Source organism: Protopterus annectens, chromosome 14.part0 (genome assembly GCF_019279795.1).
Source record: "Protopterus annectens isolate FY-2018-M chromosome 14.part0, PAN1.0, whole genome shotgun sequence".
NCBI lineage: Eukaryota > Metazoa > Chordata > Ceratodontiformes > Protopteridae > Protopterus > Protopterus annectens.
In genome coordinates, this window is record NC_056748.1 from 499,614,834 (window position 1) to 499,630,558 (window position 15,725).

A 15,725-nucleotide genomic window follows, 5' to 3' on the forward strand; every position below is an offset into this window, starting at 1 on the left:
GCAGCACCAACATTCTACAGAAAAACTATAGAATGCAAACACTTTCAAAGAGACCAAGTCTTGAGTCACTGAAACTGTCTTCCCAAGTGGAAGACATGCCTAGAAATTAAGAAAATTCCTGAGAAGGAGACGAGTTCTTAACTGGAAGAATATATAGATCCTCTTAAAACTGCTTTAAAATGGACAGTGGCAGCCATGGTTCTACCCTTCAAAAGGCAAAAAATGCACATTTATGCTTAAAAACGCTCTTAATTTTGCAATAACTGAGACCTAAAACAAAGAGGAATCCGAGGTTTGTCAAGACCACTTGTAAACTAACATTGAAGCAGCATAGCATACTTCTCCTTTCAGTCAGGAATGCAACAATGAAGCTATTCTCTTAGAAGGCCCATTACAGGTAGACCTGGAGAGAGAGAAACTTCCTGGCACTAAGGACCCCATCCCCCAAAAGAGGAATTCAACCAGTTGCTGGTAAGCCTGTGCAAAACAGGGTGGCCAGAAAGAGGTAATTCAGAATGGTGTGCCTCAACTCCTCATTGAAGAGAGGACACCCTGAGTGATGCCATCTCACACAAGCACATGGAGTGGACCGACCACTCCCCAGTATTAATTCAGTGAATCAGGCAGCATAAAATCCTCACTGAGAAAACAATCATAAGTCACTCTTCCAGAGACTCCTTGACTCAAAAAAGGAGCGCTGACAGTTCTTTTTTTTCCAAGACTAGTATACAATGGAAGACTGGAAACTGGGTAAGCGAGAAAGGGACGGGTAGACAGAAGCCACCCTCTCGGGAGCAGAAAAAACCAAATGCCTATACTTACAGGCTGCATGAAAGCAATGCTTCAGAATAAATTCCACTGGAAGAATGAGTTGGGCTAATTATCTTTCCCCTAGACATAGAGGTTCAGCGGTTCTAGGTTAAAGGCAAACGAGCTACAGCCCAGTGTATGGTCATACCCTAAGTGTGTCCTCAAAGAAAGGGTAAACAGGAGGGAAGTGACCAGGATAACAGACCACTTTATCTTTACTGATCTCTGAAACAAGAGTGCAAGAACTTCATTCCCAGAATCAGGCTGCTCTTGTTCCTAGCATAGAGAGCAAGCATGAACTCATAGCATTCATAAGGTGATGTGCAACAGGCAAATGGGGGGTGGGCAGCTTCTTCAATAACAAGCAGCACAAGCAGGAGGTGGTGCATGATTAAGAGATACCTGCATCAATGTAAACAGGTAGTGTTCTCAAAAGATAAGCTCCCAAAACTAAACATTTCATTAAATAAGCAGCTCCTCACCAATCAACATCTGAGTCACACAAGTCTTCTACAAGTAGGTAACTGTCAGGTTTCCTTTTTTTGAGGAACACAAAAGGAGTACTATATCACAGACCTAACTAGGGACTCAGGCTCACAAGAGAAACTATGCATATTCTACCATGGCAGGGCTGAAGCTGACACCTCGGGGTGCATCTGTGATGGCATTTGCCAATGTATGTCTCATACCACCCTCTTCTTTAGCAGACAACGATCACAAGCTTCTCACTTGTCGAGGGTGAGCTAGCAGCAAACTAGAATGAGGAAACTGGCTCAGTTTTAGCTTGGAAGGGATGGCCATGGCCAATGCCTGGCATTCTAACCCCCTTACCGTCTATTTGCTCACAAAGATCTGGGATCACACAAGTCTCTGGTAGGTCCGCACAATGGTCAGGCTTCAAAGCTGCTATATTCCGGGGATGTGATTAAGTTCTTAATCTTCTCAAATTTCCATCTTTGGGTTTTATGGATGCAGTCCTCCTGTCTATGGTAGTCTGTGATATCATGTGGCTCCCCCAGAAAAGGGCATTCAGTCTGCTGTGCAACATACCTTGTGCTTTGAATACTGCAGATTCACTCAGTTTTGGTCAAAGTAGATCATGTGGTAAGTTTCCAATAATGTACTTGATCTACATACAAACTGTGTGAGCAGCTGGAAAAAAAAACTAGGAAGAGAAAGGGAGGCAAGTAATCTATTTCAACATGTGATGTACACTGGGAGGAGGGGTGGATACCCCCCTTGAGCAGGGGAACTACAAAGATTTCAGAAATGTTAAACTTGGGATACCGGACGACTAAAATCCTAAAAAGAATGTACGCAGCCCTCAAAGTCACACCAGTATCTACTAAACAAAGATGAATGTTTACCAACAAAAAGTTGGCAATTAAACTGTCTAGCCAAGGCATTAGCCTAAGAACATTCTCAGATGTCAAGCTTGAAGTGGCTGTAGTCATGGAGTCATGTTCAATCCCCAAGACACAAACTTAAAAATTACATACCTTAAAGGAAGGAGAGAGGCAGGGACATATCAATCTATGCTACATATGTGGACTGGGAAGATGGGGGCAAGGAGTAAAATAACAACAAAAAACACTAATGTGGCAGCAACAGGAAACAATAAGCCCCAAGTACAAATGTTTCAAGAAAACTTACACGTACTACAAATGGCCAGGTTCTGGTACAGTCAAGCACCTAAGAATAAGTCAAAACTTAAATGACAACTCACTACATACAAAAGACTCTCAAATATGGAGCTATTGTTCACAAGTGCAAACATTACCAGGCCTGATCAGAGGAACACAGGAATAAAGCTTGGTATTTGACAACTGAAAAAGCATTAGTAATCCCATCTGCCTGTGCCATAGGCTACCTAGTATGAGAAGGAAAAACTAATTAATTAGTTCAAACACAAATTCATTAGTTAAGAACTCCATTACAGGAAAGATTTAGAAGGGAAAATCAAAGAAACTTCAAAACAAAGCGTCTGACTTGAAAGACAAAATGAAAGCTCATCACATACTGAGCTACAGATTGGGTGGGTATGACTTATCACTTTTGAGGCTGTACTAAAGTCAGTATGTTAACGCTTGTGAATTCATGATGCTGGAAAGCAGTACAGCTTGACCTAAAATAAAACCTCAATGATCTAGCACCTTCACGGTCACTTAAAAGGAGAAAACAATTGTCCATCCCTTCAATAAAATATTTCATACTAATGAGAGGCACATTCCTAAATGATACCAGTACTCGAAAAAAATGGAAGGATAACCACCTTTAAGTCAAATGGGAACACATCAGGATCAGTTACAGTGCTACAGCAAATTCTTAGATTTATTGAAAACATAACTCACAACACAGAAGGTTTAGAAAAAAAAAGGGTCACTAACAAATGGAAATGTATAAACTTGTACTACATTCAGCAAACTTTATTCTGCTGTTCTGTAACTTTTGAGAACAAAAAGTATTAAAATGATCTGGTGGTTAAATCCTAAAACCATTAACCAGGTAGAAACAAACCTTTAAATGTAAAGAGCTACCAGGACACACAAAAACTGACAGCAATGAGAAGACACCAAAGGCTGCAATGACAATGAGAAATTTAGAAATCAATGAATGAGGTTAGGTGGAATCAAGACTTTCTGAAAAACTCAAGCACCTACATCAAATCTAACTTGTCTTCCAGAAACTGAGCCTCAAGGACATATTTAACTGCTTAATGTACATACAAACCCTACACAAGTAAACACAACACACACTTCCTTCATTGGTTAAAACCCCAAACTAGGAAGTACTTCAGAAAGAATAAAGCGGATTTAGAGAGCCAGCTAAGTACAGATAAAGGGAATACTTTGTTTACTGTAGCACCAAGGCCACGTAATAATGCAGCCAACAATGAAGAGAACTTCACTGAAACAAATGAGCACACAATGCCACAGTCAATTAAAAAAAAAAAAAAAAAGACAGGCTTGCATTTTCAGGGATCAGTATACCACCAATCACGACACTTGAGCAGGTCTGAAAGTTACCTTTGCCTTAAGTACCTTGTCTAATTTAAGGAAGTAAAAAGCACCCGGTGTTTAGAAAATCGCATTCTTTCATGAAAATGAGAAATCACAGTGTTAAACAGCAAGTGCACGGTTTTCACATGTGCTGTTGAATCCATAAAGCCACCTGTGACCAATGTGTGGTACTGAAGAATGTGTACTAATGTAAGAAGGTAGGTAAAACGCCATACTACAAGGAATATCCATTTTTGACTTCCTTTGCTTCTTACATTATTCAACTAATGTTACACAACACTACGCACAAAGTTCAAGCATCTACTGCATGCTTTTCATTCTTGATAAACAGCTAAATGATTGGGCAAGCTGCTTGCATCATTGGGAGTCACATATGTACTCATGACAAATGTACATGGTCTACAACATACTGAGACAGGAATCTTAATCATCAAATAGAAAAGAAGCATATGTACTTGGTCTACGAAACACACAGAATTATGAACAGCATGGAGAAAACAAGGGAATATCCACACAGAAGGGATGCATCATCACAAAAAAAACATTTTTAAGATTCTTTTGTATGCAAACTATTAAAGTCCGACTCATTTGCTGCCTTAATGACTTCAAAATGAGCAATTAGGAATACCACAGGGATGTCCGAAGCAAACTGAAACCTTTTGTCCTAGGTGTTTGGAAAAGTACAGTTGTGTGCACTTACTATAAATGTAGATGTTAGAGTGTATTCACTGTTGCAGTCATCACACTTGGGTTATCTGCCGGCAGGTAGCCCTCAGTCAGCCCGAATACCAGAGTCTTGGGATTTCTGCATTGGATGCTGTAACCTCTTCCGTGACGTCAGGGGTATAAAACATGCAGCCGACGCCATTACATCAGTTTTTCTTGCCCTAGATATCAGGAGCCCCCAAATAGGAAGCTATTACATGTTGTGGAACACAAAGTAAAAAGTAAATACCCCTGCCAGGAAGATGGCCATAAAGAGGTTAGGTAAAAAGGATAGAGAAAGCCAGGGAGCTGGAGGGAGGGAAACCAGGACTGCAACCGTGAATACACTTGAACATCTACATTTATGGTAAGTGTACACAACTGTACTATGTTCTTCATGTTTCACTGTTGCAGTCATCACACTTGGGTTGATTCCCAAAGCTGAGGAAGGGTGGAGGCAGTCAAGAAGTGTTGAGGCTGGCTAGCAGGCCTTGTAAGACTGCTGTAGTAAATCCGCTTTGGATTTAGAAAAAGTAGGTAAGTGGTAATTGCTTGGTGAAGATGTGTACAGAACTCCAGGTTGCAGCTTTCAGGATGTCCATGGTGAGGACCCCCTGAGAAATGCTGTACAAGTTGAAGTAGCTTGAGTGGAATGAGTTCTGATCCCCAGAGGGGTAGGTTTTCCATGGTGCTTGTAGCAGAAATGGTTTGCTTCGAAATGGCCTTCCTCTGCCCCTGTAGCAAAGCTGACTAGTAGCTGGTCAGATTTTCTGAAAGGCTTAGTCCTGTCAAGGTAGAACCTGAGCTGTCTGTGCATGTCCAAGGAGTGCAGGATCCTTTCCCCTCTGATTAGGGAAAAAGGTTGGCAAATGGATGGATTGGTTTAAAGCCACACTGGATACCACTTTGGGCATAAAGGAAGGGTTAAGTCCCGAGAGAAACCATATCAGCATGGAAAATAATGAAGGGCTCCACCTCCATTAGTGTCTGTAACTCACACACTCTTCTTGCTGAATAGCTAGAAGTAAGGCTGTTTTCCGAGAGAGGAATTTGAACTCTGCTGAAGCAGCATGTTCAAAAGGTGGAAGTGTGAGCTTTTTCAGTAAAAAGTTAAGGTCCCAGGCCGGGGTGGGAGCTCTCCTAGGGTGCCTTAAATTGTTAGCTCCCCTCAGAAACTGCTTGATGAGAGGAGGCTCAGTATTATAATGAGCTGAGACGGCAGAGGCATGAATCGTAATGGATGAGAAGGATAGGCCCTCTGTGGAGCAGCTCTGCTAGGTAATCAAGGATTTGAGAAGTTGGGCCCAGCTGTGTCCTTTCCTTGAGAATGACTCCAAGAACAAAATCTTTTCCACTTTTCAGCATAGGATTTCCTAGTACTAGGCCTTCTGGCCTCAAGGATGTTGTCCAGCACCTGTTTGCTGAGGGATGATGGTGGTGTATTCATGGTATAAGCCAGGCTGCAAGGTTTAGGGTTCACAGCTGTGGATGCAAAATATGTCCTTCCTGCTGAGACAGCAGGGAAGGTGTCTGATGTAGGTGCCAGGGTGGCACTGCTGTCAGACTGCATAGGAATGGATACCAGTGCTGGCGTGGCCAGTCTGTTGCAATAAGAATTGCCCTTGGCCTGCCCTGTTTGATCTTGAGTAGTACTTTTGAGAGGAGGGGCACAGGAGGAAAGGCATAAATTGAGAGGTTTTCCCATGTAAAGGATAGGGCGTCCACCTTCCGGGCTCTGTTGTGAGGGTTCCTGGTGCAAAATTTTTGCAACTGGTGGTTTTGGGGGAAGGCAAAAAGGTCCACCTCTGGAGTTCCCCACCTCTGGGTTAGAAGTTTGAATGAAGTGGGTTCCAGTTTCCCCTTGTGAGGGTCCAGTAGATTTCTGCTTAAGTCATCTGCCAGTGAATTTTGCTTGCTCGGCAGGAACTGAGCTTGTAGATGCACCTGGATGATCACAGCTGTGTTCCACAGAGCCATGGCTAACCTGCAGAGTGGGTAAGAATGAGTCCCACCCTGCTTATGTACCATGGCAGGGTGGTGTCTGTCTTTATCGGGAGCTGTCCTGGAAGGATAAGGTATTTGAAGACTGTCAGAGCATTCTGTACAGCCAGCATCTCTTTTTGATTGATATGTAGGAGAATCTGTTCTAGGCTCCATTTGCCTTGAATGCATTTGCCTGCCATGTGAGCTCTGATGTGTCTGTTGTCAGGGTTTGGGCGGTGAGTGGTGAGTGAAAGCAAGTCCCTCGTTGTGGTTGCATGGTTCTGTCCACCAAAGGAACTCTGCCCTTAGACAAGGTATGATAGGAATCATTGTTTCTAGGTCCTGAGAATGTTGGCACCAGATACAAAGTACTACTGAAGTTTCCTCATATGCAGTCTTGCATATGGAATTAGCAGAATGCATGAGGCCAGGAACCCTAGGGCTTGCAGTATTTTCTTTGCAGATAGCTGGGTTTTGTTGGCCATTAGTTTGAAATAGTTGTCAGGTGGACCTGCTTTTCTGGAGTGAGAAATGCCATCTGGGAAGTTGTGTTCAAACCTGCTGGGCACCAGTTGTGATTTCTTTTCGTTGATGGCGTATCCCATTGAAGTTGGAAGTCTTTTTATAAATGCCAGGTGCTAAAGTAGCAATTCCTGACTGTCCGCCTGAATCAGGCAATCGTCCAAGTATGGGTATATTTGAATATTTCTCTGCCTGTAGTATGCAATGGCTGGAGCCAGGCATTTTGTGAATATTCTGGGCACAGTAGAAAAGCCAAAGGGAAGTGCAGAGAACTGATGGTGCATAGATCCTGTCCTGAAATGTAGATATTTCTTGCAAGACTCCCTTATGAGGATGTGCAGATAAGCTTCTTTTAAGTCTAGGGTGACTAATCAGGCATCCTTGGCTAGCAGAGAAAGAAGCTGTTGCAGTGTAAGCATTTTTGAATTTTGGGACCACCAGAAAGGTGTTGAGAATTGACAGATCCAGGATAAGGCGCCTCCGGGCACCAGGAAGTGTCTGGAGTAGAAGCCCTGTCCCGTTTGTTCTACTGGAACAGGTTGGATAGCCCTGATATGGAGAAGGGAAAGTACTTGCTTCTGAGCCTCTGCCCACTGGTTTGGAGGAAGGTCTGGCAACCCGCTTGGTGATGGGCGAGTGGAAGCAGAATCTGTATCCTTGGGATACAATGTTTAGAACCCATCAGTCCTGAGTAATGGACATCCAGTTTTTTGCATGAAGGGCAAGTTTTCCCCCTAGGGGCGCAAGTACTTGGGCATGGCTGGGAAGGATAATTGGAAAGTCATTGTGAACTTTTTCCATAGGGGGGTGGCTTACCACTCCCTGGTTTTGAGGTGGAAACACTCCACTGTTTAGATCTTTGCATACCCTGAAACTGTAGTCTAGGTGGTCTGTTTCCCCTGGGTTTGGACTGAGAAGGCCTGAGAGGGACTAGAAAGGACCAGTTTTTTGAAGGCCAATGCCTACTGAATCTAGGTGGCTGCACCTGTAAGACATCTTTGACTATTTGCATAGATTTAGCTTTTTCTTCCATCTTTAAGAACTTCTCCTGCTTTCGTGCCAAAAAATGCTCCTGATTTAATGGAGCATCTAGTAATTTTGCTTTGACATGGTCAGGCAAGACTTGTTTTTTTAGCCAAGCATGCCTTCTCAGTACAGACCCAGTGATTGCAGCCCTGCAAGATGCTTCTAAGGCATCAAACCCACAATGCAAAGTATGTTTACTAACTTGGTTTGCAGAATGCATCAACTCTTGTAAATCTTTATTTTCTGCACAATCTGGAAGCAACACCATTTTTTGTTTAATTAGTTCGATAATATGTTGCTGGTACTTCAACATGTGAAACTGGCAAGAGTTGCAGAGGTATATACCTTCTTACCCCCATCTGTCTAAAGCTCTAGAATCCCTGTCTGAAGGGGTAGGGTTTTTGGCTGTAGTAGCCTTAATGCCTTTAGATCCCGGAGAAATGGTCTCTGGATCCGCAGTAGGAGTCTTAAAAGAGAAATTTATGAAAATCAGGTATCCTGTAGTACCGGGTCAGGTTTTCTAGGAGTTGGTGGTAAGGTGTCAGGAGTAAAACTGAACTCCAAGAAGACAGTCTACAATATCCAGGACAGGGGGTATAGCTAGAGGCCTGTCCTGAAGCAAATCTAAAAATTCCCCGAGTCTCTTTTTGGACTGAGGGTAGTCCTGGCATTCCCAGCAGAAAAGCTCTCAAGTTATGCAAGGTTTCACCAAAAGAGAAATCCTCTGGAGGGAAGGCAGAGGGAATGGATTCCTCTGCATCTGAATCCTCATGGGTAGATAAGGATATGTCCTAGTAATCAGAAGGGTCAGAGTCATCAGACTCCTGGTCTGTAGAATCAGAAGGAAATTCAATTCTCTGTCTTTTGGCAGGGGAAGGCTGGCTTCCCCTAATTAGGGTAATAAGGTCTTCAGCCATTCTAAGCATTTATTTTTGTGGCATGGGAGGATGAACATGCGCTTTGGACGTCGGTTTTCTAGTAGTAGTGCAAACTCTGGGCCTGAGAAACCCAGTAGTTTTAGTAGGAAATGAAGTTGTCTGTTTAATATGAATATTGGTGGGTCGGAATACACCCTGAAAAGCCGGTGCCTGCACAGCAGCTCCAGACCCATCCAAGGTAGAGACATCCGCAGGTTCCATAGTCAAAGAAGCATCTTGTGGCATACCAGACTCCGAATGGGTCTCTGCAGAGGCCTGTGAATCTGTAGAAGCAGGCAACAGGGGCTGCAAAGGTGTTTCACTAAGTACCAGCAGACTGGCGACAAGCTTAATGGAAGCTTTGTCGGCAGTTTTTGACCTATGCAGTCTGTCTCTGTCTTTGCGCTTTTTCAGAAGATCGGTAGTCGGATGGCTTACCAAAGCAATTTCGGAATATGGAGAATGAGAGTGAAAGAATTTAGCTACAAAAATAGCTCGATGACGAATGGTTCTGGCATTAAACAAGGCACAAAACCGACAGCTAGGGACATCGTGGTCTGGGCCTAAACAGTTGACACAGTAAGAAGGAAAATCTCTGCAAGATATTTGCTTTCCACAGGCAAGACAATTGTTATTTTTTTCTGACCGGTTAGAGCAAGAAAAAAAGAACCCAAAACAGGGTAATTAGCTTTTAGAAGACTTCAGGTCTGAAACTCAAAAAACGAAAAATTCAGGTAGCGGCCAACCAGCACTTGTGAACTGTTTGTGCTTCGGGCTCCTTCGTGGCAAGAAACACTGATGTAATGGCGTCGGCTGCATGTTTTATACCCCTGATGACCTGACATCATGGAAAAGGTGACAGCATCTGACACAGGCATCCCAACACTATGGTATTCGGGCAGACTGAGGGCTATCTGCAGGCAGGTAACTCAAGTGTGATGACTGCAACAGTGAAACACGAAGATCATCAATGGGTTTTCCCCTGCTTCAGTCACTGTTCAGATTGCACTGTCTTTTTCTTTTTTCTCCTCTAACTTTAAGCACAGATATGGAGCTGGAAATTTAAACAGCAGCACAACTAAGTGCCACACACACCAAGCTGCTAGTACAAAGGGGAAGCAGATGAATAATATCACTATTAGTTTTGAGACAGCATAGTCTGGCTGGAAATCTTGTCACACACCCAAAACTAAAACTTCAAAGCAGCTAACAGCACAAAGCAGCACTTGTACTTGCTTGCAAAAAGTAGTAGTGAAAAAGGAGGACAAGATACACCAAGAATAACAAAACACTTGCTTTAAGTGGATGGGGAAAGGACTGTGATTACCAGCCATTTCACGAGAAAAGGAATGGAATGAAAGCACTTCATATTTTAGAGTCAAAACAGTGCTCTACTTAAGCTACTATTTCCAGGATCAAAGGCCACTGGCTACTAATGGGTGCAAAGCAGAGAACAATTTCTGAACTCATTATGTCATCTGCTGCAACACCAATCAACTGCAGGACTGACATGGACACACACTTAAAGGCAACTTGAAGGCCTGCCAGCTCAATGGGATGAAGAAAGACACCTGAGCACTTGGAAATAAACACACAGAAACAACAGGGTAGACATGAAAACTCTGTACAGAAGATACCACAGTCAGAACCTAAACCAGACAGCCAAGCACTAAGATGTTAATGCACACCATATGCTTCACTAATTAAAAAAAATGCTAGATTAAAAATAAACTCAGTAAGACAGAACTGGTCAGACAGCACCAACACCAATGGCACTCTACTCAATGACTCCCAATCAGCTGAAGAGGAGATTGTGTGGATTTGGAGAAATCCCAGGGTAGCACACCTACATGCCAGCAAGAAAGGGAATGGAACAGGTACAGGTAGAAGAAAACTGGAGGGCTCACACAGTAGTGCAGGTAAAGAACGCAAATTAAAAATATAACACTACTGCCAAGTATGAAAACAGACCACTTCCACTGAGCAGACTACAATCCACAATCTTTCAGACATAAGTGCTGATGCCCTTACTAATACACCGAGATCCACAGTTCTGATAAAAAGCCAGTTCTACAAATACATCTACAAACTTGCTAAGTAGTCTGAACTTTCAGCATGTGCACGTCCACACACAGTAAAGCAAGAGATACTAGAACATGAAAGCTCACCCCAGTTTCAATCCACAGACAGCAAAATAATTACTTACAAGCAATAAGTCTTCATCACTTTTTCAAGCTCATACAAATGATGGCAATTCTCTTGTGGTTCATCTTATTTGCATACACTGTTTCAATGGCAAAAAGCTCTAAACACTCAAGATCAGTGGGGAGAAGAGGACTGCTCAGGCATAAGTACTTAAAGGGTGAGTTCAACATTTTAGAAGAGGTGTTGATCGGTCCTTGAAAACATTCATGGCTGCTTAAAAAAACAAGAGAGTGAATGCTTGATAGAACTAGCAGAGCTGTATTTACACAGCAGCTCTGCTACAATTTAGCAAGGGGGTACTATGCATCTAACTAGTAAGTTTTGCCGGTCTGTAAAGGGTGGAGGTGCCAAATGGGGAATGTGGCCAGGGTTGCCAAATGACTGACAGTTCTGAGAGGAATAATGGACAAACAAGAAACTTCTACCCAGCTTTCGTCACTCAGTTTACTCAACTTATTTAAGTGGGTAAACTCCATAAAGTTGCTCTTCCACTGCATACAGAGTACATGCATGAGCACACTGGCACTGACAGATTACTTACAAAAAACCCTCTCATTACACCTAGATTGTCAATGGTTTGCACACTGATTTATCATGGCGCGGCAGACACTGGCCTCAACTAGTGACCATTAGTTACTGTTCTGGTAAAATCAGATATGGTTTGAACCAATCACAGTTGAATCAGTCTGCTGAACCAACACTGTTTGCAAGTTTCCAAATAAGGCAGCACCAATTCAGAAATCAGTTCCAGAATTCAGTGTTGCTTCCTTATACAGTAGTGAATTTAGCATATACCTCTTTTATGAGGTACAAATGGAGACCACTTTTACTAGCTAATCCTGAATATTCAGTCTATTATTCATGTTTATAAAATTTTACAGGTCTACTTTACATTATGAATGTTAGATTTTATAAAATGCAAATGCTGGACACTCAGACTTCAGCCATAGTTTGCAACCACTGCAGTTAATTAAAAGGCATTCTATGTATACAGCACTTCTGTAATGTACAGCTCACTGCTGTGACAGGACATCATTTCTTATGCGTGGTCTCCATTAACTGCCCACCTACCAATGAATTAGGAACTCTCCTTATAATGAGTTGGCAGGTATTAAGACATGCACCTGCTACTGCAACAGTTAAAACTGACATGTAGTTGGCTCAGCTAAGTCTATGTAACGGGAAGAACTATGACCAGCTCATCTGCTGTAAAACCTTTATTCCTTAACAGTTCGATAACTTCCAGCACTGTCAAAGGCACCTTCCAAGAATAATAACATCTTTGCTGAAGCCATCCATTTTAGCAATTTCAAAACAACCGAGTTTACTGTAAAACTCCAAACTTCTTTTATCAGTTGGTCTCACTTTGCAAAATGCCCCACGAGATCCTGTAGTAAGAGAAAATAAAGTTCAAGAAGTTAGTTTTAAAGAAGATTCTGTAGAAAGTAAAAAGAAAGAAAACTCTCAAATTTAAGTTACAGTTGTAAAAAATGTCATGCTAGGAGAGAAGATGCCAAACTTATGTCCATTTCAATTAAACTTTAAAAGGAACTGTGATGGCTCCAAACACAAACAAAATGGCCTGCTGTTAATAAACAATAAAAAATGCGGTTTAGCATTTTGGAGTAGAAAATACTGTGAAAATGTGTCTATTGTTTCTAACTCACTACATTTCATAATGTTAACAGACATGCTTGTTCAAAAAAATCTTACTTTAGCTAAGGTAACATGACAACAATTAGAAGAGGCACAGGAGGGAGCTGCTTGCAATGGATGAGAGACATTGTCTGTTGCAGAAAACTGGAAATGCGGGAGGCTACAACAGGAATCTAAATTAACAAAAAGATATAGATTTACAGTAAACTCTGTTAACCGGAACTCAAACAACCGTCATTCTCAAGCAACCAGCAAAAAAAAAAATCGAAGAAATACAGTACAATTTTCATGTGTTGCACTTTGACGTCAGAGCGGCTGGGATATAAAGGCATCAGCCAACGCCATCTTCTTCAGTGTTTCTTGCCCCAGATGCCAGGTGCCCTCCAAGGAAGGCTAAATTTTTGAATGGATAAACAAAAAATTCAGACATGCACAACAGTAATAAACAGATACACCATAACAGATAACCCCAGCTTATAGGAAAGGGGGGGAATGGACCCAAGGGAAAAAACAGAGGGGTGGGAGGGAGGGAAAACCTGACTGCAGTTGCATATCTATCGGACATCTACATTTATGGTAGGTACAAAACTGTACTATGTCCTTCAAGAATGCAACTGCAGTCCTGACATATGGGTTGAATACCATAGCCAAGCTGGGGGTGGTAGGACTAAGCAAGGGATGGTGTAGGTAGAAGGCCCTGCAGGACTGCCGAAGCAAAGCCTGCTCGGGATCTGGAGTATAATGGCAGGTTGTAGTGTTTGGTAAATGTATGCAAGGAGCTCTATGTAGCAGCCTCTAGAATATCTTTTGTGGCCACTCCTCTAAGAAAGGCTATGGATGTGGCCATAGCTCTGGTGGAGTGTGGTCTAATATTAGCTGGCACACTCTTTCCATGGGAGGAGTAACAGAATCTGAAGCAGTGTCCAATCCATTTTGAGATAGTTTGTTTGGTGACTACCTTTCCTTGTGTCCCAGCAGCATAGGCTACAAACAGTTGGTCAGACTTCCTGGTAGACTTTGTTCTGTCCAAGTAGTAGCGTAGTTGTCTGTGAATGTCTAAAGTATGCAACAGCTTTTCCCCTAAGTTTTGAGGGTTAGGAAAGAAAGTAGGCAGGTGAATTGCTTGGTTTAGTGACACTCTGGATATCACCTTAGGCATGAAGGAAGGATTGGTTCTAAGGGAAACTCTGTCCTGATGAAAGATGAGAAAGGGAGGAACTGCCATGAGGGCCTGTATCTCCGAGACTCTTCTTGCTGAGGTGACTGCCAACAGGAAAACCATTTTCCAAGAGAGAAATTGCATTTCTGAATATGCTGCTGGTTCAAAAGGAGGAAGAGTTAATTTTTCCAAGACGTAATTGAGGTCCCATGCAGGAATTGGTTGTTTCCTTGGAGGTTTGATATTCTTTATACCCCTCAGAAACTGTCTTAGCAAGGGATGCGAAAACACAGGTGGATCACAGTTGTAATGTGCAGAGATAGCTGAAGCGTGGATTTTGATGGAAGAATATGAGAGGCCACTGTGAAACATTTCTGCCAAGTATTCTAATATCTTAGGTATGTTCATCAGTGATGCATCCTGTCCCTTGTTGGCATTCCAGATGATGAATCTCTTCCATTTTGCCGAATAGGTTTTTCTGGTGGAAGGTCTGCGTGCCTCCAGCAAAATGTCCCGAACTGTTTTGGAAAGGGAGTCATGGGTTCCAGTCATGGAATTCTCCAAGCTGCCAACTTTAAGGTTTGTAGGTTCTGATGAACTGTCTTGTAATTGTGTTGAGTCAGGAGCTGAGGCCATTGAGGCAAGGGCCATGGTTTGGAGTGCGTTATGCTCAGTAGCAGTGGATACCAGTGTTGCCTTGGCCAGTCTGGAGCTATTAAGATTCCTCTCGGTTGTTCTGCCTTGATTTTCAGTAACACCTTGGTGAGTAAAGGTAGAGGAGGGAATGCATAAATTGTTAGTGCATTCCAGCTGAAGGAAAGAGCATCCGTTCTCCAGGCTAGAGGATGGTGTATCCTTGTGCAAAACCTTTCCAGATGATGATTGAGATGAGATGCAAAGAGGTCTATGTCTGGTCTTCCCCATGCAGATGTTATTTGTGAGAATATGCGTGGGTGTAACATCCATTCGTGTGGCTCCAAGAAATTTCTGCTCAACCTGTCTGCCAGAACATTGTCCTTGCCCGGAACAAACTGGGATTGCAAGTAGATGTTCAGATTCAGGGACTTTTCCCAAAGAGTCATTGTTAGTCTGCAGAGGGGATAGGAATGAGTGCCCCCTTGTTTGTTTATGTACCACATGACAGTGGTGTTGTCTGTCCTTATTAGCAGATGACCTTGCTGAAGAGATTTTCCAAAGGCTTCTATTGCATGTATCACTGCCAACATCTCTTTTTGATTTATGTGCTGATGCATTCCCATGGGAGTCCATTGCCCTTGAATGCATCTGCCGTCCATGTGCGCCCCCCCATCCATGGTCTGAGGCGTCTGTTGTAATAGTTTCACTTGTTGGAGGTTTGTTGAAAGGCATACCTTCGTTTACGTGACTTGCTTGAGCCCACCACAAAAATTCCCTTTGCAGGCATGGTATGAGTGGTATTATGTCTTCCAGGTTGTGGCTGTGTTGAGACCACAAGCTTTTTAGGTACCATTGCAGTTTTCTCATGTGAAGTCTTGCCAGAGGTATTAGAAGAATGCAAGATGCCATGAACCCCAAGGCCTGCAGGGTTTTCCTTGCGGTCAGGTGGGTTAGTTTTGCTAGGCTTTTGAAGTAATCTGTTAAATGCTCTTGTTTTTCCTCTGTAAGGAAGGCCATTTGTAGCTGTGTGTTCAGCTTTGCTCCTAGAAAAATAATCTCTTGGGATGGCAGTAGTCTTGATTTTTG

The 15,725-nt window shown here is 42.7% G+C and overlaps 1 protein-coding gene across 1 annotated transcript in view; it reads right to left on the reverse strand.

Annotated features, from left to right (window-relative positions):
• Positions 1-9,878: 9,878 nt before the first annotated feature.
• The window catches only part of OGA (O-GlcNAcase), a gene marked incomplete at its 5' end in the record, with an annotated part of 1,599,409 nt that continues 1,593,562 nt past the window's right edge, over positions 9,879-15,725 (reverse strand). The window contains 1 exon segment of the mRNA XM_044056260.1: positions 9,879-12,576. Within this exon segment, the coding sequence (XP_043912195.1) occupies positions 12,440-12,576 (137 nt within the window).